At 36.9% G+C, this 26,490-nt stretch overlaps 2 protein-coding genes across 4 annotated transcripts in view; one reads left to right on the forward strand and one right to left on the reverse strand.

The window, feature by feature from the left end:
• Positions 1–1,435: 1,435 nt before the first annotated feature.
• Positions 1,436–20,423, reverse strand: LOC149089973 (uncharacterized). The gene is made up of 4 exons (XM_089231603.1): positions 20,271–20,423; positions 5,803–5,995; positions 3,770–4,351; positions 1,436–1,739 (listed from the first exon to the last, which is right to left on the reverse strand). Exons 2-4 carry the CDS (start codon positions 5,933–5,935, stop codon positions 1,537–1,539), a joined length of 918 nt encoding a protein of 305 aa, XP_089087729.1. The 5' UTR covers positions 5,936–5,995; positions 20,271–20,423; the 3' UTR covers positions 1,436–1,536.
• Positions 20,424–21,867: 1,444 nt separating this feature from the next.
• LOC149089974 (RAB11-binding protein RELCH-like) overlaps positions 21,868–26,490 on the forward strand; it is a 38,283-nt gene continuing 33,660 nt past the window's right edge. Inside the window, exons 1-2 of one of the 3 annotated variants that reach the window (XM_089231622.1) lie at positions 21,868–22,292; positions 24,686–24,775. In XM_089231622.1, coding sequence (XP_089087748.1) covers positions 22,004–22,292; positions 24,686–24,775 — 379 coding nt within the window. In that variant the 5' untranslated portion in view covers positions 21,868–22,003. The remainder of the gene's footprint in view (positions 22,293–24,685; positions 24,776–26,490) is intronic. The other 2 variants (XM_089231631.1, XM_089231613.1) reach the window with 2 other exon arrangements.

The following is a 26,490-nucleotide window of genomic DNA, read 5'->3' on the forward strand; positions in this document are numbered from 1 at the left end:
TAAATGATCCCGTTTAAATTCGATCTTACTGCATCAAAATCACGGAGCGAATCTGCAGTGAATTAGAATGCATTCCATAGAAAAAAGTTGAATATTTATATAAGTATAAACTTGTGTAAATATAAATTTCAGTGAAGATTCTTATCAAATGGTCTGTTTGGAAAAAAATAAAATAAAATATGCAGAAAAGTGTCTCGTAAAATACGCGTCATACGGTCACCCTACATACGAGTGATACCGATGCTTTTCATATTTGCTAAGTTATATCAGTGCATAGAGATGACGAAAATCCTCATTTTTTTCATACTGTAGTTCGTAATAGAGTGTACAGTGGCGTATATTTTAACAGAGCAACGAGTGGCTTATAAACCCTTTCAGTACTACATTATGAAAAAATGAAATAATTATCAAATTTTTTGGTGCGTAATTTTAGTTCTAATTAAGACCTAAAAAAAATTAATTTATTTCAAAAAATTACTCGGTATACAACGATTTAATTAACCTGGTAATTGGAGGTTTCGTCAGCACTTTATGCTTACCAACAGAAATAAAAAATACCAATACAAATATTAAGTTATTATATCAAAATACCAATTGATTATTATTGTGTGAATAACACATAATAATGATAATTTATTTATTTCACCACAAAGAAAGCCATAATTTGTTTTATACATTTGTCAGTCAAAATTCTGTATAAAATCAGTGTTTTACTACATCGCACTTGTGTGCGCAATGCAGTAAACACTTTCACAGGGACAAAACATCTAACTGAATTTTATTAATTAACATAGTTAAAAAACTAATAGCACCACACTTGTGCTGTCATCTGGTAATCGTAAAGTAGTTATATAGTAACCTTTATACCTGAAAATACCAACATCCAACAACGTATGTAAAGGATGTTACGGGATTAAAAAGTTGATGATACTGTCAGTACTGAAAGGGTTAAGGCCAATCATCTTATTCTTTTTCGAATAGTATCATTAATTTTTTTTTTATTTAATACGCTATCAAACGTATTGGATAACAATTATTGCTCTGGTTTCACTCAACTCGTGGATCATCATGTCTATCTTATTCTTTTTATTACTCCACAGCACATGAAGGAGAGTGTCGTGTCGATATCATCACACTTTTTAAAATACAGTATAAGAATAGAGAGGGAGAAAAGAAAAGTGATTGAGCTGTGCTTTTTTTCACACACAGACATAATATCAACTGTTATATTACATCTATGTTTTCACAACTGCCTGATTGTTCACTAATTAGTAGTAACCAAGGTTGAAATGTGCTGAAAAGTTGACAACCACGTTCCCAGACATAGAACTGTTTCATTAGTACTTTGTGAATATTTTCAACGAGAGGTTATATGAGAGAAATAGTTCTAATGGAAATAATGATAATAAATTTTTGTTAATTCCTGAATTTAAAAAAATTTAAAGAGAAAGGTAAAGTTTTTTCTTTGGCAAAAAAAAAAAAAGAAGAAAATTTGCATATATATATATTTGTTAAGTTTTACCCTGTGTATCCTTATTAACATTTTCTGTTGTTGTTAGCCCCTGAGCGTCGCATGCCGTTGCTATTGTAAAAGTCCCTGCGGCGTCTGTTTTTATTAGTTGATTCGTAGGCGATAGTTCTGTTCTGGCGGTCCATCTGGGATTTTTTGATGTATCGCTTGGAGTCACGCTCCTTGGCTTGCTGGGCGGGTTTCACTTGTTTGATCTGTTCTAACAGCTCTGCAAAACAAAACAAAAAATTAAAACTTGTTTTACATTCAGATTTTTTCCCACAGACTTGATAAATTCATTATAGTAAAACCTGTTTAGTTTTGAACTGTTTATTTATTTATTATTATTTTTTTTTTTGGAAGTCATAAATATCCTCCGCAGCAATAACAGGAAAATAAATCGTCATAACCCCAAAATCTTTAAGTAACACTAAATCATTTTTCTTCTACTTTTTTAACCCTTACAGCGGCAATCCCGAGATATCTCGCCTAACTTGATGATCTTTATTTCAGTCACCCCGAAATATCTCGGGTTCTTAAAACGCTTTTATTATCAATGTGGCAGTTATAATGCGGATCAGGAAAATTTTAAAAATCGCTTAAAGGGTTAAACCTGCAGCCTAGTGAAAATAATTAAACAATTTCACAGACCGGTGGAAATGACAGAAATAATTGTAGGGCCAGCAAAACGTACATAAAAAGTAGAAATAATTTGCGGGTCAGCAAAAGATGAATAAATAGGAAAAGTAATTTGTGAACTGGCAAATATGAATAAATATGAGGAATAATTTGTTGACTGCCAAAAAATAAATGAAAAGTAGAAATAATTTGTTGACAACAAAAAATGAATAAATAGAAAAAATAATTTGCAGAATGGCCGACGATATAAAAATAGAAACAAAAACAAATTTAGACACAGTAGTATTTTATTTTTTAGATCTGAAATTATATGTAGCGGCTACCGTATTTTCCATATAATCAGGGATTATTCGTTAAAAAAGCATCGGAATTTTTTTCCTTAGAGTTTATTACTGTGACCTATACATGGTGCAAAGGTAACAGGGCATATGCAAGGTCCGTCTTAAGAACATCATGGGCCCCCGGACCAAGTGATTTTTCTGAAGACCTACCTGAAAAATTCTCGAAAAATGCAACTACTCGCTTTTCTGAGGCCCCTGTTCTCCTGAGTTCCTTCTTCTCTTGGGCCCATGTGTTAAGACGGCCCTGGGTGTATGGCATTTTACAGTGAACCGTTGATCCTAGAGGCATATTTCCAATTAGGGAAAGCATCCAAATAACGTGTAGTACTCAGTTATGTCATTCATGTTGCAAATGATTGTATAGTTATTTATATAAAAAAATTAACTTTTTCCGTGGATATCTTTTTTTCTTGGTTTTCTAGGGGAACTGCCATACTTGGCACAGTATGTGTTCTGAGTTTTTTATTGTGTTCTAGTGATGAAATTTCTGAATATTATGAGTTTTGCTCCCTTTTATGGACTTTTTCTCCCGGATTAGACAAATAGATTTTTCCCATACACTTTAAACATACTTTTCTTACATATACAAATCTTCCCTTCTCAGCTGTTTCTTGACACTTGCATTAAGAGTGGTTATGCGGGGTTTGCTTCTCTTGAACCACCAAATTCATACTTTCATTCAGTTCACAGTTAGTTATTCCCTAAAACCATCCAACGCCATATTATATGGAGGAGGGAAAAAAAAATGATATACCAGGCTTAACGTAGAAACGAAATTGGATGCAATCTCATGAGTAGTCATTGAAATAACGTAGTCCGATAGTCAAAAAAGGAAATTAAATCAACACAATTTTAGTGTTACTTTATAACTTAACGTCTTAACATTCTCTCATAAGAACAACTTCTACTACTACTACTAAACAGTAAAAACAGTAGTTCTCAAATTTTTCGTTGCAGCTCCTAGAGGGGGTCCTGAATATCTATCAGTGGCGCCGCAAAGAGTTGTATTGATACGTGCCCCTTCAGTGCAGCTCTCTTTGAAATTATTCTTTTCTAGACTATTCTGGGGAGCTGAGGATAAACGATGGAAAGGCCAAGGGAGTTGCCGTCCTCGAAAAAAGTTTACTACTGCTGTACATCCGTATCTCCCTAAACATTCTGGGGAATTGAAATAACTGCGGAATCCATGTTGCACTGCAGAAAATAAGTTTTGTCCCTGAATGACTTAAGCTTAATTGCCTAACCAGCCAAAGACAACTATTTAAATTTTTTCACTCACCAACTTTTGAAACGGCGTATTGTGGCTGGTGATTGATGAACGTTCCGGACACCTCGGCCGGATGCCGAACCCGACGGTCGTGTTTGTTGTGCTTCATCTTGTGCGGATAAGGTGTCGGGTTCGCAACAGCCCTCATGCTAAAACAGTGCGGAACGTTCTTTCTGACTTTGGCGTCCAATACGCTGCTCGTCTCGTTCAGAACCCACAGCGACCTACTGGATGACTCCAGGCACGATATGAGGGACAAGTCAATGCTCTTGACGCTATGCAGTAGGCCGGTGATTAACGAGGGCCTCACTTCCAGCCATCGCCTGAATTCGTGTTTTAAGCTGTCGGCAGACGCATCGCTTTTAATATCACGGATTTCATCACAAGCTTCCATACAGGCGACGGGGAAAGAGGACGTGACCAGCCAACTCTCGTCGTTGTTGATCGCTTGCCTGGACGATTCGTTTCCGGAGGCCACACTAACATACGGCACCGTTACCGAAGACAGAAACTCTGGGACGGAGGACAAGACGTCGTCTTCTTCATCCATCTCGTCGACATCGTCGACCGTGTCGTAATCATGATCCTCGCGATCTGCAAAGACAAAATTCATCAGAAAACTAGAACAAAGTTTTTCAACAATAATGTATCAATAATCCTATAAAAACAAATGCGCGATCCTCAAAAGATCAGAACTTCATCAAATTTGCTAAACTCGAGACATAAATTTTACTGACGACTGGGCCGTATTGCAAAAACCTAAGCAAAATGCTGTCTTAACTCATGGCTCATCCAAGCATAGCCCGGGAGGGGAGGAGGGGGGGGGGCTCGCGATCATAGGGAGGACCTCACGCTCACGTTTATGAGACCAGGTACTATGATTTTTGAGAGCAAGTATACAAATTGGCAGGATGGTAATTCCAGTCAGAATGAGACCCCTGAAAATTACTTTCCCGGAAAGTGATGATTTTCTTGGGACGGCCCTGCTTAAGGCTTCATGCTGCTCATTTTCAATTTAAAAATTCATTCCCCTCCCCCAACTTCGACCGTACATGCACCTCGTAAGCCTTCCCCCCGGGAAATTTCTAACTAATTGGTGCAAGGAGGAACAAAGTTGGCTGTGTGTGTGTAAATGTGTTTGTGCGTGGTCTCTAATGTATTTATGTTGTCGCAGTTATGCGTGTTTCATGTTCAATTGGTGCTGCAATCTGCCCTCCATATTATGACGTGAAAATGGCAGATGCCTAAATTTTGATCGTGTGTGACTACTGTAAACTGCAGCGTATTTATTTTTCAAAAACAGAAACAAACAAAAGAAAAGGCCGCTGAACGTAGCAATTACAGTATGTTATGAGTATTAGTCATAATCATAACAAATTGGTAATATTAAAAGTAGTCAAAACAATAATAGTCAAATTATATAAGTTGTGAAAATTATCTTCACCCTCACAATTTTATAAAATTGACTAAAAAGAGCAGTTGCGTCGGAGCTGAAGGTGCAGTGGGTGCTGGAAATTGTGGGTGCCACGGAAATTTGTAGAACGAGTCCCAGCACCCCATAAATTCAAATTTTGCGCATAAAACTGAAGACGAGCACCCACTGTTTGTTTTCAACGGAATTCCGACGCCCCTTAAAGGGAGTTTTGCTGAGAAAACGGAAAAAAAAACGAGATATTTTTTATGAAAAAGAAGAGAAAAAAATCCATAGGAAGTATAGCCATGAGGTCCTTCTGCACAGTACCTCCCTTTAGAGGAGAAATAGAAGCTATATATTTTAGAAACCTTGGCTATACCTTCCCCCCCCCCCTCAAGGGAGGACCCCAAAATTACTGGAACGGCCCATAAAATATAGATCATGTTATGGTCATAAACGGTCACATCTGAAGCAGAATGATCGAAATGTTTCATTGCAGCAGTTGGTGCTGCCATCTGTTGAATTATTAAAGAAGATTAAATAATAGTAAATTAAATATGCTTAGCAACAGATCAAAAAATCAATTTACTTGTTACGCAAAAAATACGAGAGTAATAATTCATAAATTTACCAGACACATCCACCAAGAGCCAATCTTCCGCTTCGTTGACTTCGTAATCGACTTCAGTTTCTTCAGGCCTGTTGGTGGTCGCTGCTGGTACCGCTTGGGTCCCAAACAGGAAATTTGCCACAGCACTCAACATTCTGATGATAGTGATGATAATGATAACAATAACAACAATGAGCAAGTAAATAACCTGATTCTGAAAAAAAAATAAAAGAAGAAAAGTTGAAAAAAAATAGGAAAAATATTTATTTATATATATCATACTTGCATAGGTGGAGATAAGGGAGTGGGGACAAGGCGTCACACACACACACACACACAAAGGTTGAGCCGTCTGATCTAATGTATATGTGTATATATGAATTGACAGCATCATCATCGTCATAATGACCCCCCCCCCCTCCCAGGTCCGCAACTAAATTCTTAGTCACCCGGGGCAAGCGCGCATTTTGGCGCCCCTTGTAAGGGGCCGTTCAAGTATTACGTAAGCAAATTTTTAGCCATTTTTGACCCCCCCACCCACTTGTCAGCAAAAGTCAGCAAAACGCTGACCCTCCCCCCCCCCCTTGTCAGCAAAATTTCATCATCAGCTCTGCCCCTCGGAATCCAACTCATATTTTCATAAAGGGTGGTTGATGACGTAAGCATTATCCAAACCCCCCCTTCCCCCCCCCTTGTCATCAAAAGTCAGCAAATCGGAAACCCCCCCCCCCATCGATGATGACGTAATACTTGAACGGTCCCTAATATTGAAGGAGAGGTTTGAGAATAAAGTTTGCGCCTCCTCTGGTCCAGTGCCCGGGGCGCGAGACCCGCCCGCTCCCCCTAGTTGCGACCCTGACCCTCAGACTTTCAAGTCCATCTCCGCCTATGCGTAATTTATCAGCTATATAATGCAATAAATTATATCCGAACCTTTTTTCGGTATTTTATAACTATATCTTTAATTATTATGAAATTTCTGAAATTCAGTATCAGCATTAGATATCATAGTGGCAATCTCAATTATCATAATAACGAGGCAGGACTTTGATAGGTGCCAAAGGTGCGACCACACAGGTCTGTGAAACATGATTGAAATGCATTGACTACCTGTTTCATTCTGACTTCAACTTTTTATTGAATCCTTAGCTTGAAATTCCATCAATTTATCATTATAATATTATATATATTATAATGATAAATTGATGGTATTGATTGATAATATAACTTATTGTCTGTCGTAACAATGTTGTCTTACGCCCCTTGAATAAACACACACACAGACAGGGAGAGATCATCTAGGTCAGGGATTTTGTCGGACCCTCAAGCCAAGACGTTTAGCTGGCCCACTACATTGATTCTCAACAAAATTCATGAAGGAAAATATTTTAAAATAATGAAAAAAGATTAATCCCAGAGGAGTTATATAAACTCAGATCACGGAAAAATCACCAACGGACGGAAAAGTAAGGAGGTTCTGTGTATTGTTAGGCAAAATTTACCTACTCTTCCATGAGTTATAAACTGTTCGAGCTGACCTGATACTGCAAAAATGCATACTTTCTTTCAAACCGAGCACAACTTTGATCTACCGCCATGGGCAATTTACTACCGAATGAGTTGTTCCGGAAGTGTGCGTGTGTGTGTACCTAACACAATCTGGGTACGTATATAGGGTTACCAGCTCCGAAGACTCAGAAAAGAGGACGTCTGCGCACGCATCCTTAATGACACCACTTATCCCGATTTCCCCAATAAAGGCGCCACTATTCTGATAAGTAAAACCGGCCACAACGTTAATTTTTCCCAACTCTAAAACAGAACCGCTAAAAAAAAGCAGAGACAGAAAAAAATCCTGGGAATTCCGACGGCTATTGGTGAATGAGTGTGCGGAAAATAAAAACACCAAACACTCATATCAATGAAGAAATACACAGGGCCGCAACTGGGGGGGGGGGAGCAGGGGGTCTGGTGCCCGGGTGCTGGACTACAGGGGGCACTGAATTCAACCTTCAACTGTTCCTTATGCATTACACGGGGCACCAAAATGTGTGATTGCCCCTGCTGAAAAAGTACCTAGTTGCGGCCCTGGAAATACATATGTTTCAAAGCGGAGAAAAAAATTTCCCCAGAAAAAATGAAAAATAATTCCAGAAACCTGAAAAGGAGGACAAAAAAGTGAATTTTCTGAAACGTGGGTGGACGCTTGAAATCACATCAAAAAGGAGGACGGTGTGTGTGTGTGTGCATGCGTAGTGACCCTATGCATATATAGTGTTGAATGTGAATTTTTAGTGCTGCCATCTATATTTCAAATCGTGAGTGAAGTGCAATGATTGAATATTTTTAGCATTGTGGGTCTGTTGCTCTCAGTGGTGAGACTTTTTAATGGGGAGATCGGCTCGCATTCACGCCTCGAAGTTGGAAACCACACAAGAAACCAACTTCAGCCTATCACCACTTCTTGCGACAGAGCCTGGGTGTCTCGCGGTTTCTCCACTCCAGCCTATCACCACTGTGGCACCGTTCGAACCCGGGTTCTCACAATGCGAGTTTGTCACTATGACCACTCGACCACCACAGTGGCCACACATGTATGGTAAAATAATTAATCTCAAGAGCATCGACATGAATAAAAATTTTTACATATAATCTTTCAAAACTGGCAATGAATGAATTTTCTTATTATGAAAAGCAATTGAAACTTCGTTCCTCGTTTCTCCATCTGGAAGCAGCAAACCCACTTTTAAAAATCATGTTACACCCATAAAAAATATTCACTCGAATCGCCAATTTTTCACTTCTGATTTGGAAAATAGGTAGCAAAACCTCCTGAACTCATAACATACACTTAAAAATTGGGCTTCACAAAGTACAATTTCAGTGAAACTCTCATCTGCGGAGGTATAAAATGGTAACAAATCACTTCTGTGATAAAAGAATGGCCTTGTGAGTAATCAGAAAAAAATTACTGATACTCAAAGAAACAGATATTTTCTGAATATTATGCCAAGGTGAACTCTTAAAGAATCTTGTCACTGCCGGTACTCGAAACCAGGCCCCTCTTACTAACCAGGCAAGCATGCTACCATCTACACCACTGGAGACACATGCATTTCACTCACTGTGGCTTGAGGCGCTGAGGTAGAGGCATTAGTGGGCCTCTTAAGTTCAATAAATGGCCCCCAGGTGGGACGGTAGAGAGCATAGAGTTATAATAGTATATCTTTAGTCTATGGTAGAGAGAGATAGACGACTTTTTGGCATCTTCGGCTGAGAAAAAAAGCGGTCCAGCTCCCCCTTACTGATACTATTAAAAAAAAACACGCGCACAATTATATCTTAGGGTAGTTATTACCGATAAAATTTCGAATTCTTTCCGGGTTTCTAAAAGTATGAAATCCTATACAAATACAAATACAACGCCACAACAGGCAAACTGCCCAACGAGGTGGCTGGCTTAAGAACATCATGGATCCCCGAGCCATTTTTTGGAGGCCCTACCTACTACTGCTACACCACACATGCACCCCCCCCACGGAACCCCCCAACGAATCGGTACATGCGGGAATGTGCGTGTACGTGTAGTGAAACCTGACGTGAAGTTTTTTTTGTTTCTCTGTAATGCTTGTTATGTGTAGTGCTGCCATCTGCCACCAGTTTTTCTAACTATGAGTGAAGTGTTATGATTGAATGATTTATCGTTGTAGGACTGTTGCTCTCTGTGGCGAGACTTTTTAACGGGGAGATCGGCTCGCATTTGCGCCTTGAAGTTGGGAACCACAGAAAACCAACTTCAAGCCGACCACCACTGTGGGGTTCGAACCCGGATCCTCGCATCGCGAGTCCGTCACTATAACCACTCGACCACCACAGCGGCACTCGACCACCACAGCGGCACTTGACCACCACAGCGGCGTGTAATGGCGTACTAATGGGCTAATAAGTAAGGCAGGGTCGTTTCTCCAGTGGTGTAGATGGTAGCATGCTTGCCCAGTTTGCAAAAGAACCTGGGTTCGAGTCTCGATGGAGACCAGTTGACTTTTCTTTCCGAATTCACCTCGGCACAATATCCAGAAAATACCTGTTTTCTTGGGTTCAGGGAAAAAAGTCGTCCAGCTCCCCCTTACTGGTGCTATTTTAAAAAAACACGCCACACAATTATATATTAGGGTAGCTAGTACCGATAAAATTTCCAGTTCTTTCCAGGTTTATAAAAGTATGAATAATCCTATACGCAAAAGTTGAGTTCGGGTTCCGGAAACGATGCATATAATTTATATTCCTAGTGCTATAAATTATCCCGTATTACATCCATCACTAAAAAATTAAAATCAAGTGAAACAACTTGTCCAAAAAAATCAATCAGGAAGAAACTAAAAATTCAAAATTTTTCCATCATTTTTGAAGTATACACTATATATGTAGGGATTCAATAAATACAGCTATACTTCATCAAAAAGAAAAGACGACCTTGATCATCTGGAATATAACCTAAAATGGCCTCTCTTTATAACAAGTGAAGTGTAAGAAACATGTTTCTTCTTCCATTTCCCTTATTTCAGTCGTTATTTTTATGTTATATCATCAGTTGTTTCACCCCAAGTCTAATAATTAGATAAATGGAGAAGTGAAAAAAAAACATAGGTGGCAGTTTTTTTTAACTCTTTCAAGGATACAGTATGTTTGTATTATGTGTTCTCTATAACCACCTTGAAGCACATCATAAAATGATGATTGTAGAGAACAACACATCAAGAAGACTATTCTCATGAATTCAGTAGGAACCACTTTTACACTCGAACGTGGAAATTAACCTTCTTCCTTCCTTTATTAGCTCTACGTATCGCAAGTTAGATGGGTAAGAAACTTCCAAATTACATGACAAAATAATAATAATAATAATAATAAAACACCAACGTTATAACATAAGATTCGAACATTATTCAAAATATCCACACATAATGTTTATGAAACCCTGCTTCATAAGAGTCATAAGAGCTTCTTGTAGCTTTTAAAATAGTTTTGTGTGTTTTCATCACCAATCGTCCCAAAATGTTTTCATGCATTTGAGAAAAACATGAAGATAAAAACACTTTAAATTAAAAAAAAAATACCATGAGACTCAGCTGCTTTGAGGCATCTACATGCATCCCCTACGACCCGGATAGACCGTTCCTGGCACTGTGCCACCACAAACCACTTACCTCATAAAAATAAGACGAAGGGAATCGTGTAGACCTTTTTTAATACATTTTCTGATGAACTACATGTAAATGCCTTCAAATAAAAATGTCTACGGTATGTAAGAATGAAATTATCCAGAATTATTAAACAAACTAGTATGTGTGAAATGAATAAAAAGGCTTGCATTCAAGACCATTCATAAAATGAGCATTACTTAATTATCCAAGGACACTTTTTCCTATGTGGAAATAGTGAAAAAACCCCTGCCAAATGGATTTTCAGCCAACTTTTGGGCTTACAATGCCATAAAAATACAAGAATATTTTTTCTGATGGTCGTGCATTGTTTTGAAGTCGATCGTTGTGTAATGTAGATGTCTCACATGATAGCCATTCGTATAGTGAATGGCTAGTGAATTTTTTTAAAACATAATTCCAATACCGACTTCGTGAGTTTCTAATGACAGGATTTTGCATCCTGGGTAAAGAAAAAACAATAAAGTTCCGCTGTTATAAAACCCGATTGTTTCTTTGACAGCTCCAAACCAAGGAACGATCTGTTTTCCGCAATATCACGCGCCAATCACGTTATATTCGCGTTGATCACGTGAACATTCAATCACATCACATGACTTTGTCTACTTTTTCTTTCTCTCATTTTCAACCTTGAACTACCCGGAAATAATAAAATGGAGTCACCGTTTCGTTTGGTTTATTTTCTTTTCTCTTCACACATAATTTTGCATTTCAAAGATAACAGATGGAAAACGTAAACAAAAATGTGTTCTTCTAAAAGATGTAAATAAAAAATAAATTACGCAGACGCATATCTCACAGTATTTTGACCTCGTAAAGGGGAAGTAATTTATCAGTAGCTCATCATGTTGATTTCAATATATCAGCCGAGAATAGTGCTTTCCTTCATTTCTTTCCCTCTGAATTTTATTCTTTCTGAAAAACTTACTAAAAAAACGAATTCAGATATGGCGGCCTCCAAAGATAATAGTTGACTTTATTTGCGTCTCATTTTTAGGGTCACAACATAATGCAATCAATGCAAACAAGTGCATGTCAATATTGACAGATGAGATATATTTCTCAGTATGGCAAACTCTTAAGGAATCAAAACAAGCTATCAAATTATTTAATATGTGCTCGTGCACTAATGAAGGGAATTTGAAGTTTGAATGTGCGTGTGTTATACTTTCTGATTTGCCTACAGTCTAACAAAATTAATTAAGTTTAAATAACAGGCAAAAAGGTGGTTGGGGGCGGGGGGGGGGAATAGTCAAGCTTGATGATAGCTTAAGAGGTCTGGTAGTTTTCTATTTATTTTTAGTCACTCAAACCAATAAGTGCTCTTTTTCATCGGAGCGTTGATCTTGATCCAAATAATTTTGGGGAAAGCAAATGTTTCAAATCCTCACAGGTAATCAAGAGAAAGTTGTGGGTGAAGTATACAGTCAAATGTATGAAAATGTGGTTTTGCGGCATTGCATTTACAGGTTACATCAGCTTCGCTATTAGAAGTCAAGTTTGGAATTGTCACAGGATGTTGAATACAGCGTTAGATCAAGATACTAAATGTTCCTCATTTCTAATTATGTCAATATCATTACATTGCAGCAGTACAGTTATAAAAAAACCATAACTTACCACTCAATCACTGAAGCAGTAAAAGAAATGCTCGAGTGATTTCTGTTATCTATACTCTGCTCAACAAGGTGGGAAATAGTGTATTTTTTGTTCAAGAGTCTTCTTAAGCACTCGGTGTCGAGAACTAAAACCAAAAGCAGGGGCGTAACTAAATTGTTCTAACCAATGAAGTATGTGCAAAACTGAAACTTCATTTCAAGTAGTAGGCGTTATCGTGTTCTTGGACTTACGGACTTTTCTTGAAACAAACCCGATATCATTTGACAAAAGGATTCTAAAAAGATAGAGATTGAATAATTTTCTTAACTTTTATCACTGAGTGAATAACTTCATATTTTTTTAGATATACACCCAATAGGTCTAAAATTTATCATTGTTAGGGTTTCTCTTGTGGCTGCTCAGATAAACTGCTTTATTTACCATTTTCTCACCTTTTGCAATCAATGGTTTGCTCTGAAACGAATGAAACTTTATTCTTCATAATCCTGCAAACAAAATTCTGCATCCGGAAGAAAAGAATTAAAAAGAAAAACCTTTTCCCCACTACCTTAGTTTCTCTCTCCAATTTATATAAGGAAACACGTCCTTGGCCTCTAAAAAGCAAGGATGAAATTCCGATTGGGAAACCATCCTAACATATAACAGACAGCATGGAAACGGACGTAAGCATACGAGCACTTTGCCAGAGCAGCGATAGAAAGAGGAAATATATAAAAAAAGAAGTAAGGAATACGTTGGAAGGAAGAACTAGAGCTAAATTTACTCACTATATAGCATCAGGTGGAAAGTGTGGGAGCGAGCTCAAGTATTCCACTTGAAGACTGACTGTACCCCCGTTTTCAATGATGTACTGTCCTTTGAACAACGAATATTTTGAACGTCCTTTTCTAGAAGGTCTCAGAGTCAAAGAACTCTGGAAAGAAGGTCGTCAACAGTGGCAACAAGATGAAAACTGCAATGTTACTGAACATGAAAAAAAATTTAGTTTCTCTTCTCTTACGGCACAAATTGTTGCAAGACTAAAAGATGTAGAGAAAAATTAATGTGTATACTGGATTGGAACCTCGATGAACCCAGATGCATTCATTCAAACCGAGCACAACTTCTGTCTATCGCCATGAGCTATTTACTATATGAGTTATGCCGGAAGTGAAGTATGCGTGTGTAGGCTAGCAGTTTGAGTGCGTATCTAGTGTTATTTGTGAACTGTTAGTGTTATTTATCGAATTATGAGTGAAGTGTAATGATTGAATATATTGAACATTTGTACCGTTGTAGGTCTGTTGCTCTCGGGGGTGAAACTTTTTAACGGGGGAGATATTGGCTCGTTTTCACGTTTTGAAGTTGGAAGCCATAGAAAATTAACTTCAGACGACCACCACAGCACTGTCCGTGGAATTCAAACCCGGGTCTTCGGTCCATCATTATGACCACACACGCGGCTAACTTAACCCCAGATGCAATTTAATTACCAATCTAACCATGCTGCAATTGTTGGGTGGGCTTATGTTCTGAATTGGGTGGCGTGGAAAAACTCTCATACAGTGCCTCGAACAGAGAATGTTTGGGAAATCACAGCTTTAAATATATTACTTAGAAAATTATTCTAGTCAGACTTCTCGAACTTCTAAAGAATTTTGGATGAATGCTCCTGACCCGAGAATCAAGCCTCAGAAGTCTCTTGAAATTATAAAATTATTTTTAATTTATACATAACTGTAACTAAATGGGCCAATGAGATCGAGGCTAACAATTCAATTCTAATATGTATTACAAAAAATATATAAATATATCTCTGCTCTATTCAAACCCAGAACTATATCAACTTATGTAACAAATACCACCAAACATTTAATACCAAAGTGTGGAATTGCCGCATAAATTCAATAATTTCAATAATCTGTATGTCACACGTTCTGCAATGATATCCATGTACTCATGAGAAAAAAGCATCAAATAATTCACAGAACAAGTAATAATCACATCAATTTTGAGTCATCAAAGTACCGCATAAACTATGAAATTCAGATTCTCAATGATCCAGACTAGAGCTCGCTGTTGGGATGGGTGATGTTAGAAATTGTTGCGCCCGCATTTTGTCCCGTATTTTTCCGGGACAGTCTCCATTTTTTCTCCATTCCGAATTTTCCTGTTTTTTAGTCGAAGTTTTCTTAAATTTTTTATTTAACCAAAAACGTTGATACAGGTAATTTTCAACGGATTGATTGAATGCAATATTATTATATGGAAGTTACGAAAATTTCAGGAATTATTGCATTGAGGGCAATATCACACATTTCACTTGGGGGGGGGGGGGGGATCACGCCCCCTCTATAAATTCGCGCCTGCCCAGACCAGTATTCCTCAACCTTTCTGAAAACAAGGACTAGTAAGATATCTGAAACAATTTGACACAGACAACTTTTGTCCCATATTACAGGACATTCCTGTAATTTTCGTTGTCCCGATTACTTCTTTATACATTTGTCCCGTTCAACAATATTTTACAACAATACAACTTATGCAACTTATTTAAATTGCATTTAAAACCATAAATTTCGATTTTTTTTGCAAAATTTAGCGCTATCCCGTATTTAGGATCGCAATTTCCTGCATTCTCTTCGATGATGTATGGTGAAACTAAGTATGAAGATATAATTTTATTTGAACCCACATGGATTGTGCAATGGGTGAATAATTTCGTCACGTTTGCCTGCATACCAGGGCCGAAACTACAGGGGACAGGGCGGGGCCAGCAAACTGTCCCAGGTGGCAATTTTAGGTGGGATCAAATAACACGGTTACAAAATTATCGAATTTTAAAGTTGCTGGGCGGCAAAAATCCTAATTACGGCCCTGCTGCGGAACACCTATGCCTTCGTCGCGGACCACCTCTTGAGAAATGCTCATGGGCGGATATACGGGGGGGGGGGGAATCCCCCAGCAATAATGACCGTGCCCCCCCCCAACTTCAAAGTCTATCTCCGCCTATGGAAACGCTGCTCCAGACAAAACCACAGACATTATTATACAAGTTCATGCGTCCCTCAAAGATCTTTTATATAAACATTGTAGCAGATATCTCCATTCGTGGCACGTGTTATAAAAACTCTTAAAATACATATTCCTTGAGCTCAATTGCGCAAGGATGTTTCATTTCTTTTTGTTGGCAGGGTTAGAAAGAAGCTATAATGACAATACAGAGGAAGCGACTTCCCAGGAAAGAGAAAAAAAAGTTTTCCTCTGGTGCCAAAGTCATCTTTTCTCTTCTTGTCTAACTTCAAAAATAAAAACGGCAGCAACATTACTGTTTCATTAACGTCATCACAGAATGTTCGTTTGACATTTCTTCGAATTGCTGAAACACGTCAAGATCAGGTTTTTGTAAAAACAAAAATTGATCTTGTAAACAACTACAACCCAATATGAGCTCTAAAATTCAAGCAACCATATCGGGAAAAAAAAAATATCGAATAAATAACTTCAATAGTACGTAAAAAATATCATGATTTCTCACTATTTGTACACTCTTATTATTAAAAAGTAAAAAAGTATATATAGTTTATAACGTCAGTGTACTCTATCAAAAGGCATTAGTGAAATCTCTAGAGGGCGTCAATGAAAGTGCAGAAACCACAACCCCATGCAAATCCTTTACATACTGCATTATATTTATTTACACAGATCTGTTTCTTTTTTCCACAGTTCTATGGATGATGGCTTCGCGCATGCGCTTAGAAAATGAAAGAAAAAAAATCAAATTACGGAAACAAAAAAAAAAGGGTTTACTAACCCCAAAATTGGAGAAGAAACAACATGGAAGATGAAGAGTTAGCGGACCATGGCGTCACGTTTTTTTTATTGTGTTTGAAATGGGTTTTTTCCTCCCTGTCCCTACATTTCACTTGCTCCAAAAGTAACATACGTTGTTTACATACGAGTATGTCTCGATAATGAGTGCTTTTCAACATAGGGCCAAGTCTAAATGATGCATTTGTAATGACAAGAGGACATCTTCTACCCTCAAGCTAAGCTTTGAAAAACCCTTAAAGGAAAAGGGTCACTTCCTTTGGAGTTCATAGTACACGAGAAAGAAGTCTACTCTCTACAAAAGAACTACAAATACAGTACTAATTTTTTTTAATGCATCAAAGATACGTGTAGAGTGCTCCAAAAAATTGATTGTGTATAGTATTCGTAATCGATATGCAGTCAAACTCGGTTATAACGACATTCAAGAGAGCGCAAAAATCATGTCGATGAAACTGAAGTTGTGAGGTTTCAAGATATTGCTTTAACATACAGTGAACCCTAGCTACAACGATACGCGATTCAAGGACATTTTTTTCAAATCATATTTGAAATTTCTTATAGTCTAATGATAAACTCCTCACGATACAACGATATCCTTTACTATGATAAATCCCTCTATAACGATATTTTTTAAGGTCATATCGAATCTGCTACATAGATATTTTTTATATTTCGCTTAAAATCATCAATATATTTTTAAAGTCCTCACCAGTTTTTGTTCTTTCGAGGGTGTCTGATATCATCGCTCTTTTACATCTCTCTCTCTCTACCGTATCTACTTTTTAATTCATGGTATTAATGAAGTTGCCATAAAACTACTTTCTGTGTAGTACACAAAAATGTGGTGCAGTAAACTACTTTACAGGGTGAGGCAACTAACTGAATTTTACTCATCAACTAATTAATCAAAAATTTTTGCTGTGAATAAACACTCGCGAATGCATTTTATGGTTGTACTAACAACGCTGATTCAGGGAGATGCCAACATCACAAATTTGGTGGCGCATGATGATAATGTTACTTATCGATATAACGATAACCTCTGTACTCTGCTATTTTCTCTTGGTCCCCAGAGTATCGTTATATCGATTTTCACTGTACAAATTATCAGATGTCATCATGAATTGGTTATTTCATCCTAATGCTGTATAAACAATGTTGACGACATAAATGGAGTTTGTAGCATCCCCGGGAGACGGTCTTAGTATACAACGATGTCGAACCCTTTTTTTGAAATCTGGATTGATGAGAAAAACCAAAAAGTTTAGCGTTTTGAACCTGAAGTATTCAATGAATTAGGCTCTAAAGCGATTTATATAAGTCGAAGTTTAATGAAATAATGAATGCACATATCAAACAGAGTTAAGGATCTCGATTCCTGAAGAAATACTTGTAATTTTCTATTGATACTGGAAAAAAAAGAAAAAATATCAATATAGCTTCTAATAACTCTGCCGGATTACTGCTATGTACAATGAGCAACAATCAAGAAACGAATCCTGTTTTTATCTCATCATAGTTATCAATAAAGAAAAAAATAATGCATATATTTTCATCGATGTGCTTGAGCACAAATTCTACTAATTTCTTGGAAAAACACCACTAAACATAAAGCAAAAAAGTTAAAAAATTCGTCATTCCTATGGGATCACCCTTTATTAACGTTATATCCGAGTTGTGGTAACAAAGATAAAAATAACCAAGTTTGAGTTTATTATACAGTAGATACCGTGGTTTAAAACGTTTTTAGAAAACCATCCTGAAAAAACGTTGCTGGGGTGGGAACACTTTAAACGGGAAATCTCGATGAGTGGACCACGAAAATAAGTCGTACTAAGCGTGAAAAAGTTCTAAGTGGGAACGTCACAAGAGCAAGATTCACTGTAAAATAAAAACTATAAATTTTTATATATTTTATTAACATTCGAATAGGACCTTCAATAAGATGTGAAAGGACACAAAGCCAAAACATAATGGAAAAGAAAAATGTTTTGGTTAAACTGAAATGAAAATGAATCGGTAAAAAATTAATTCTCTGTCACGATTTCTCCTATCAATAAATAAGCCAGGCACACTCAATTTGTGCTCCCACCCGTACAAAAGCTTCGACACCCAGCCAACACAAATACACACCAGTATACACGATAACGGGGTAAAAGGGTGGGCCACTCTTCCTCACACACACACACATGCACTCATCTCTATGGCAACCCCCTAGAGAGCCCATAGGATGTGAGGGTGAGACGTACAATGGATTCTTCCCATTGTCCTGCAGGAACCAACTTCACGCTAGTGTCGTTTCAACCACACACGCACACACGCCCTAGCGTTAAGTCACGACAAAAAGGGCGGTGCCCACCTTTTATTTTTATTGCTATTATCAAGTAATCATTAGCTATGACTTTAAATAGAAGAACACTATTGGCATTGATGGGGGAACTATTCGATAAAACTCATGTTAACATTGACCCATATACTATAATGAATGCCTTTCATAAATTATTACGTAAATTTCACTATATCAAATTTCTTTAAAATAAAGAAGGAAAGTAAAATTATTCACAGCAGCTAAAAACTTCACTTTTTAGTCAAAAACAAGCTTTGTAAGATTTTTCTTTCCTTTACTTCAAATCCAATAATTCACGATTAACACCTAGTAATATTTTTGAATAACATGTTAATTTGGAGAAGAGTGTGTTGGATCAAAGAAAGAGTTAAATTTTTTTCTTTAGATGCATACAATATGCATGGAATTACAAATAAATCAATATTAAGATTGTAAATTTGGAAAAGTATTTAAAAAAAAAATTCAAATCAAAACATAGATCTTTGCTGGAAAATGTTCTGCCCCCTAAATGTTCTTTCCTTTAACACATTTGACAGTTCACATTTCGAAGGTTTTCTTTTCCTACATGTATGAATGTAGAAAAAAATTGGAGAACTTTACACAGTACATGAACACAAACTATATTATAAAAATGTATTTATAAGATTGAACTGTACTGCAAAAAATATTTCTTTCAATATTTTTTTTTTTTGCAAATTTTCCTTTGATACCATAATTTATCTCTAAATGATAATACATTACCGTAACATGTTTGAATCATTACTCATCATTAGTAATTTCAATTAAGATAATTTTATGTAGTTCGGGGGGGGGGGGGGGAGGAATTTCCGGGTTAACTTTTTTCTCTAAGCAAAAAAGATTCTTTTGGGACCCCTTAAGCACTATTTATTCATAAAAATCTCTATGTATGCATAATAAAAATTAACAATTTCGATTTTTTTTCTTCCTTAAACATCTTGTATAAAGCATTTACAGTACTTACAAAACAGTTTAGTATTATTGTATGTCTATAATGTTTTGATGATTTGTATTGAATAGATTTATCTTTAATAAAGAGCGAAAGAACATGAAATTTTATTATTTTTTTTAAATTGATCTAAGAAATAATTATCTGAGATACACTTTTGTTTGAGATCCCCTAATTGTGGTTTTTTAGTCATTTTTCGCAAACAATTTTATCACCAATCGATTCGAACCTTGCTCTTGTGGATTGGTGTACGCTATCGATTCAGTTTTTGTTTTCTATTAAAAAAGCTATTTAGTTTCACTGCAAATACGAAAATATTTTTCCCGTTAACAAATATTATGTTTACTCTCATTTCTCCCTTTCTCTTGAAAGGAAGAAAACCAAACATAAACATAACCTTAGTCACCCTTTTCAAGGAGAGAGAAGAAGAAAAACTGTCAAAGAGAAAAATAGGAATTAATCAACGTAAAATTAACGAGAAATTTCAATAAAAGAATGCTGACGAAGAGTTTCAGCTTACCTGGACAAAATAAATCAGCTGCGAAAGGGCGAAATAAATTTCAGTAAAATGATAACAATAATCTTTATCACGAAAGCAAAACCAGAAGCTAAAAACAGCTGATGATGGTGGTGGAAAGCCTACGAAGCAGCTACCCCAACGAAAGCCAACAAAACTTCCCAACCCCACCGATAACGATTGTTGTTTACGTCCGTTACGATGCTTACGTCACTATCCATCAAAACCTGGCGCATGGTGATTGGTCGTTCCCTTGAATCACAACAATGGAGAAAAAAATTGCGCAAAGACGCATGTGTTGCGAATTTTGGTATTAAAATTGATAATTCTCCATTAATTTAGATTCAATATTTTAATATTAGAAAATTTTATGGATTTATTCATTAGTCAAAACATCAGAATCTCTAGAAATCTAGTCATCCATTTGAGGGCACTTGGAAGAAGTGGACATTAGAGAGCCCATATGACTGGAGTTAAATATGTTTCTCATTGATTAGCTAATATACAACACATTAATTTGGGAATTTAAAAACTACAAGGCCCCTGGGTAAATGTCCCACTTGCCCACATGGAAATCAAGCCCAAATTTAATCTCCGTTGAAATATTTGTTTTGAAACTATTATTGTTCTAACTTGAAAGGGGTTGACTGTAGTTATGCAAATGAACGTGCTTGAGTATTGTTATATTCATGACCCACCCCCAAGGTGGGGCTGGCAGGGGTCCAGCCCGGGGCTCCAAGACTATTCTTATTATTTTTGTTTTATTACACTACAAATTCACGGGACCCGTGAAAAATCCAGCTTGGGGGACCACGAAATATCCCACCCTGCGGCCCCCGACTCAGAATATGGGAGGGGCCATGGTTATATAACTGTAGTTTCGGTTTTAAATGCTGGCACTTGAATTAAAAGTTGCTTCCATGTTGGTTTTCATGCTCAAGTTAATATCTTGTAATTGTCTTCCATTGAATTATTTATTTCTTGAATCCTGGAACTTATTTTTACATTGGCAAATGGGCATTTGTTCTGGACCGGAAATTTAAACAATTTATATTCCGTAGCTCTGGTCTCCACTTCCTGCAGCAAGGCCCCTAGGCTGCGGTCTTCAGTGGGCCTCAGGCCAGGGGTTTTTCACGGGCTCCTGTATGGAGAATTTATACAGTGAAAAAAAAAACAAGAACTAAATTAGGAATTATCCCCGGTTGGAGCCCTGTCAGCCTCATTCTTAGGGGGGCCTGATGCCCCTAATTAACCAAAAGTCCTGATTTTAGTAGCCCTCGGCCAGCCCCAAATCAAAATCGAGATTTGCCAGAGTCAAAATAAGCACAGTATATTTTTAATAAGATTACAAAATAGGAACCAGTCCATACTAACAACATTTTTTAAATATTCAAATTCATTTTTATTTAACAAAACTGTTTTTTTCCTCATTTATTTTTTTTACTACCACAAAAAAAAATTGACGAATCACAATGAGCGTCTTGATCACCAAAAAACAAAAACTGAATACGAAACTACTTTTGATTCGTTGAAATATCGAGATCGGTGATCGCGCGTTCGCGCGTAGTCGCGTGGTGGTTAAACCGAATATCCCGAGAGTGTCAATAAAAAAAACTCCTACCTGCTACAAAAAAATTCGCGTTGTTTTTCTAGGGTGAATTGTAAACATTAGTGGTGGAGGTGGCCATCTCTAACAGGTAAACATTCGGTTCGGGGAAGACAATTTTCTGGAAAAGATGGCTGATGCAGACGAAAACCTCGGAAGTGTAGAAGACGAGGAGGATGAAGTCGTGGTCGATTTGCTTTCGGTCCAGCAACGACAAGTGGATGACGGATCGTCACAGGATTGCTCTCTGGACAGGATCGCTCAGAAGCTACTCAAGCATAATTTCATCCTAACGGCCCTGGAATTTCACGCGGAGCTCGTGGAGTCCGGTCGCGAAATACCCAGGCTCAGAGACTATTTTTCTAACCCCGGGAATTTCGAAAAAAATTTACAAGTCGAAGACATATCACCTGTTTTACGTATGAATTATTTATTAATTATTGCGAAAATTCGTTGCGCTAGTAGATAGAATATATATCTAGCTCTGTGTTATAAGCAGGCCCGTAACTACGCAGGGGCAGGTGTATTTACGGCGGGGGGGGGGGGGAGAGGCGCTTAGCTCTGGGCGGAAAATTTGAGGATAGAGTGATCAAGCAAATTAGTAGAGTGGAAGGGAGGCAAAATGTGTATAGCTTACCATATATCTACTTCTGCTTGTAGAGTGAGGTGTTATTTCAGTGAGTGACCTACAGATTAAGGAATGAAGTCAGTGAGTAATCAAAAGTGTAGTCTAGAGGGCAAGGAACCAGGTCAATGAGTGACCCAAAGAGGGAAGAACTAAATTGGCTAGCGACCAAAAGAGTGACCTGGAGAGTGTGTGTAGGCATGGGAGTGGCAATAGAGTGACTGACGAGGGTCAGTGAGCAACTAAAAAAGTGACCTAGAGAGCAAGGGATGAAGTCAGTGAGTAATCATAAGTTTAACCTAGAAAGCGAGGGACGAGGTCACTGAATGAATCTGGATACTGTGTATGCCTGGGTCATCTCAAGAGCATCATGGTGCCCCCAGGTCAACTTAGTTTTCTGAGGCCCTACCTGGTTAAAAATGCTTGCCCACAAATTTGCATGCTTACTTTCAAAAATTTCATGCGGGTCGTGAGACCCCTTCTTCTCTTGAGGCCCCTGGGCCATGCTGGGTGGGTCCATGAATTAAGGTGGCACAAATGTAAGCATGGGAGTGACCCAGAGAATGTGTAAGTACTTCGTATAGAGTGACAGACAAGGTCAGGGAGTGACAAAAAAAAGTGCAAGAAAGTGTGCAAGCAAACATGAGTGATCAAAACAGTGACTTTTGGAGACGGGCGGAGATACGGGGCCAGCTTGAAAGATGGAACATACTGATCTAATGTACATGCATATATATGAATTGAAATCATCGTGCCCCAGACTTTCATGTCTATCTCCGCCTGTGCTTGAAGACAGGCATATTAAAATGGGCGGGTAAGGGGGTAAGCGCATTATGGTCCAGTGCAGCAAATTTTGATGAATGGATGATAAAAAAAGTTAGACTAGAGTGAGAGGGGGCGGCAGAATTTCTGTAGCCCAGGCACAGTAACATCATAAATCTGTCTCTAGGCAAAGCCCCCTAGGTAGCCTGCTTAGATTTAGAAAGATTAATATCAAAATCTGAGATGTTAATCTGCCCTGGGGCTCCAGCAACCAATGATGCTACCCTGTTTAGCATTAGGGTTAAAATTTAGTTTCCCAAAATTTAGTCCACTAAAGTTGGTGTTGGTTGTGTAAAAAAAAATATCTTCATTATATTTCATCTTCCTGTAAATTCTCATTTATCCAATTTTGAAGCTGTTCATTTTAGTCTTCAGTCAGTTTTTGTTGGCTTTAGTAGGCTAAAGCTGGTGTTGGCATGTTCCCGTCGAGTTTGTGTCTCCCCATCAATTTGTGTTTTGCATAGGCGGAGATAGACTTGGAAGTCGGGGGGGGGCGATGATGATGATGTCAATTCATGCATATACAGTCGAATTCCGTTTTAACGAATACCGTTATAGTGAAAATCTCGCTTTAACAAATACTTGTTTCTACTCCATCGAATAAGTTTACATGGGAACAATGGAAAACTTTGGAATTCCTTTATAATGAAATTTCGTAACGAAGTGATTTCTCCTGTCTCTTGCAGTTTGCTATAACAGGATTTGACTGTATATATGATCTACTGATACTGATCTAATGTATTATATATAATAGATCAGTCAACTTCACCTTTGACGCTCCCGTATCTCCACCTATGGTGTTTTGGTCAGTTCATTGGGTCTGATACACGCAGATGGAAATGATAACCTCCGAAAATGTCAAGACCATTCAGTTTGATGCTAAGAGTCTTGGACTGAAAGAACACAGGCTCCCCTTTTTTTAAACACATTTTCTATCAGCTGAATCTTTAATTTTCTTGAAATGCTTCAAAGAACTTTCAGAAAGAAGTAGAGGTACACAAATGTAGAAAGATTCAGAGTTCAACATGAGTTTATATTGGGTTCAAGTGATAGTAATTCTGAGTATGATTGGGGTGCTAAAATTTAGCTCATGATGAGACTGTTTTACATTAGCGCATGCGCCCATATCAACAAAAAGGTTTGTTACCCGAAGCCCAAAAATCATGGAAAAAATCTTTGTTAGTCGAAAAATTTGTAAGCCGAGGTATTACAGTACTTTTTCCCCTTTCATTTATTAATTTTAGCATGACACCTGGGAAAAAATCTTTTTTTTTCCATCAGTGTTTTCATGCTTTGAATTCGATTAAAATACATTTGTTTTCATTGTTATACGTATATAATCATATTTAAAATTTTCATTTTCAGCCAGAACATCAAGCATACAAACATTTGATTCACTTGATTTTGCACGATATTCTGATGATGGCGACAGGCAAGTGGATGAAAGAGTTGCTGGTAATTTTTATTTTTCAATATTTTTTAACCATCCTGTTGTATTTCTTATTGTTTTTCTATTGTTTTGTCTCTGCTATTGATTTTTTATTTCAGTAGGTTTTTAGACTAATACATGGCTTGACAAATCCCAGGTGCTTGGTCACCATGGTGACTATGAGAAAAGTATTGGCCCTTAAAATCTTGTACACTATATTGACAAAAGTCTGACCATCTTGGAGTTTATACATTTTCTTGAATTTCTAGAAAAATACTGGGCAAATCGTTCTGAAATTTCAGTCACATTAGCACTATGCTTGTACTCACAATTTACTGTGAAAATTTAGATATGAGTGCATTTATATAGGGAACCGACAAAAAATTAAATAAGAAAAATATTGTGTTTTGATCAATCCTGTATTTTAAGTTACTGACTTGGATGATAGTAACTGGATGATAAAAGGGATTTCCCACAAATTGGTATTTTGATTATTTTATGTTATTTATTGTTTAAAAAGTGCCTCCAGCTTTATGTGGATGAGTGAAAACATGTGTCTTATGCTATATAAGAGAAATGCTTGAACATAATACACGTGTATGATGTCAAAGTAAAGGAACTGAACAAAACAATTAAATGACAGAAAATAATCAAAATACTAATTTTTTAAAACTTCCTTATCCTCCAGAAACTTTCAGCCAATAACTTAAATTACAGCTCATGATATCACGTATATCTTTCTGAATTTTCACGACATTCAAGAATTTTTATATAAGTTGCATTATTTAGGCCTATCTGGCAACTAGATTATGGAAACTAAAATAGATATTTCCTGCACATGTGAGATTAAAAATCATTTACTAAAAATACTCGTATCTTATTGGCTAATAAATTGTCACATTCTGAATTCCAACACAAGGTCTCTCACGTGTAATGTCAATTTCTCCTTAAATTTCATAAAAATTCGTTCAAAATTCCACATGTTATAAACAAAAAAAAGCATGCAATGAAAATTAGAACTTTTATAGAAAACATTTATATCTTCATGGATATACCTGCTATTCTCACGAAAGTACACACATTTATTGCACAAAGCTAGTGTAATATTTTGTGAAAGTTACAAATCATGTGCAGTTTTTATCATACAGGGTTGATCCAAAACGTTTTTTAATTACATTTTTTGTCGGTCTCCTAAATGCACTCATAACTAAATTTTAGCATAAGGGCTAATGTGACCATAATTTCAGAACAATTTGCCCAGCATTTTTCTAGAAATTCAAGAAAATGTCTGGACTTTAAAAAGGATAGGCTACAGACTTTTGGTAATACAGTGTATATGTGATCGCTAAATTAAAATCTAAGGATGAGACAAAATTTTCTAATTTTATTAAATTATATGTCTTTCAACATGGGAACGAGTTATTAAGTTCTAGGAAAGTTGAAAAGACTTTTTAGGACTTTTTCTTGACCAGAAAACCATGCCTAGCTCCTAAATATGTTTTTGATTGGTTAAGCCCTATTTTGTAACTAAGAATATTCAGAACTGAATATTCTTATTTACAAAAGTAATATCTTATTTATAAAATGAATATTCTTATATATCCTGAATATTCTTATTTACAAAATAGGCAAGTTCTAAAAAAACTTATTTTCATTAGCATAGTTTGTCTGCAAATTGTCCCTGACAGTCATAAAATGATTTTAAAATAAGTTTTATACCTATGAATCTCATTATATAGGC

The sequence above is a fragment of the Pholcus phalangioides genome, unplaced genomic scaffold (genome assembly GCF_987345545.1).
Source record: "Pholcus phalangioides strain wild (caught in Gottingen) unplaced genomic scaffold, Ppha-v1.0 ptg000001l_1, whole genome shotgun sequence".
NCBI lineage: Eukaryota > Metazoa > Arthropoda > Arachnida > Araneae > Pholcidae > Pholcus > Pholcus phalangioides.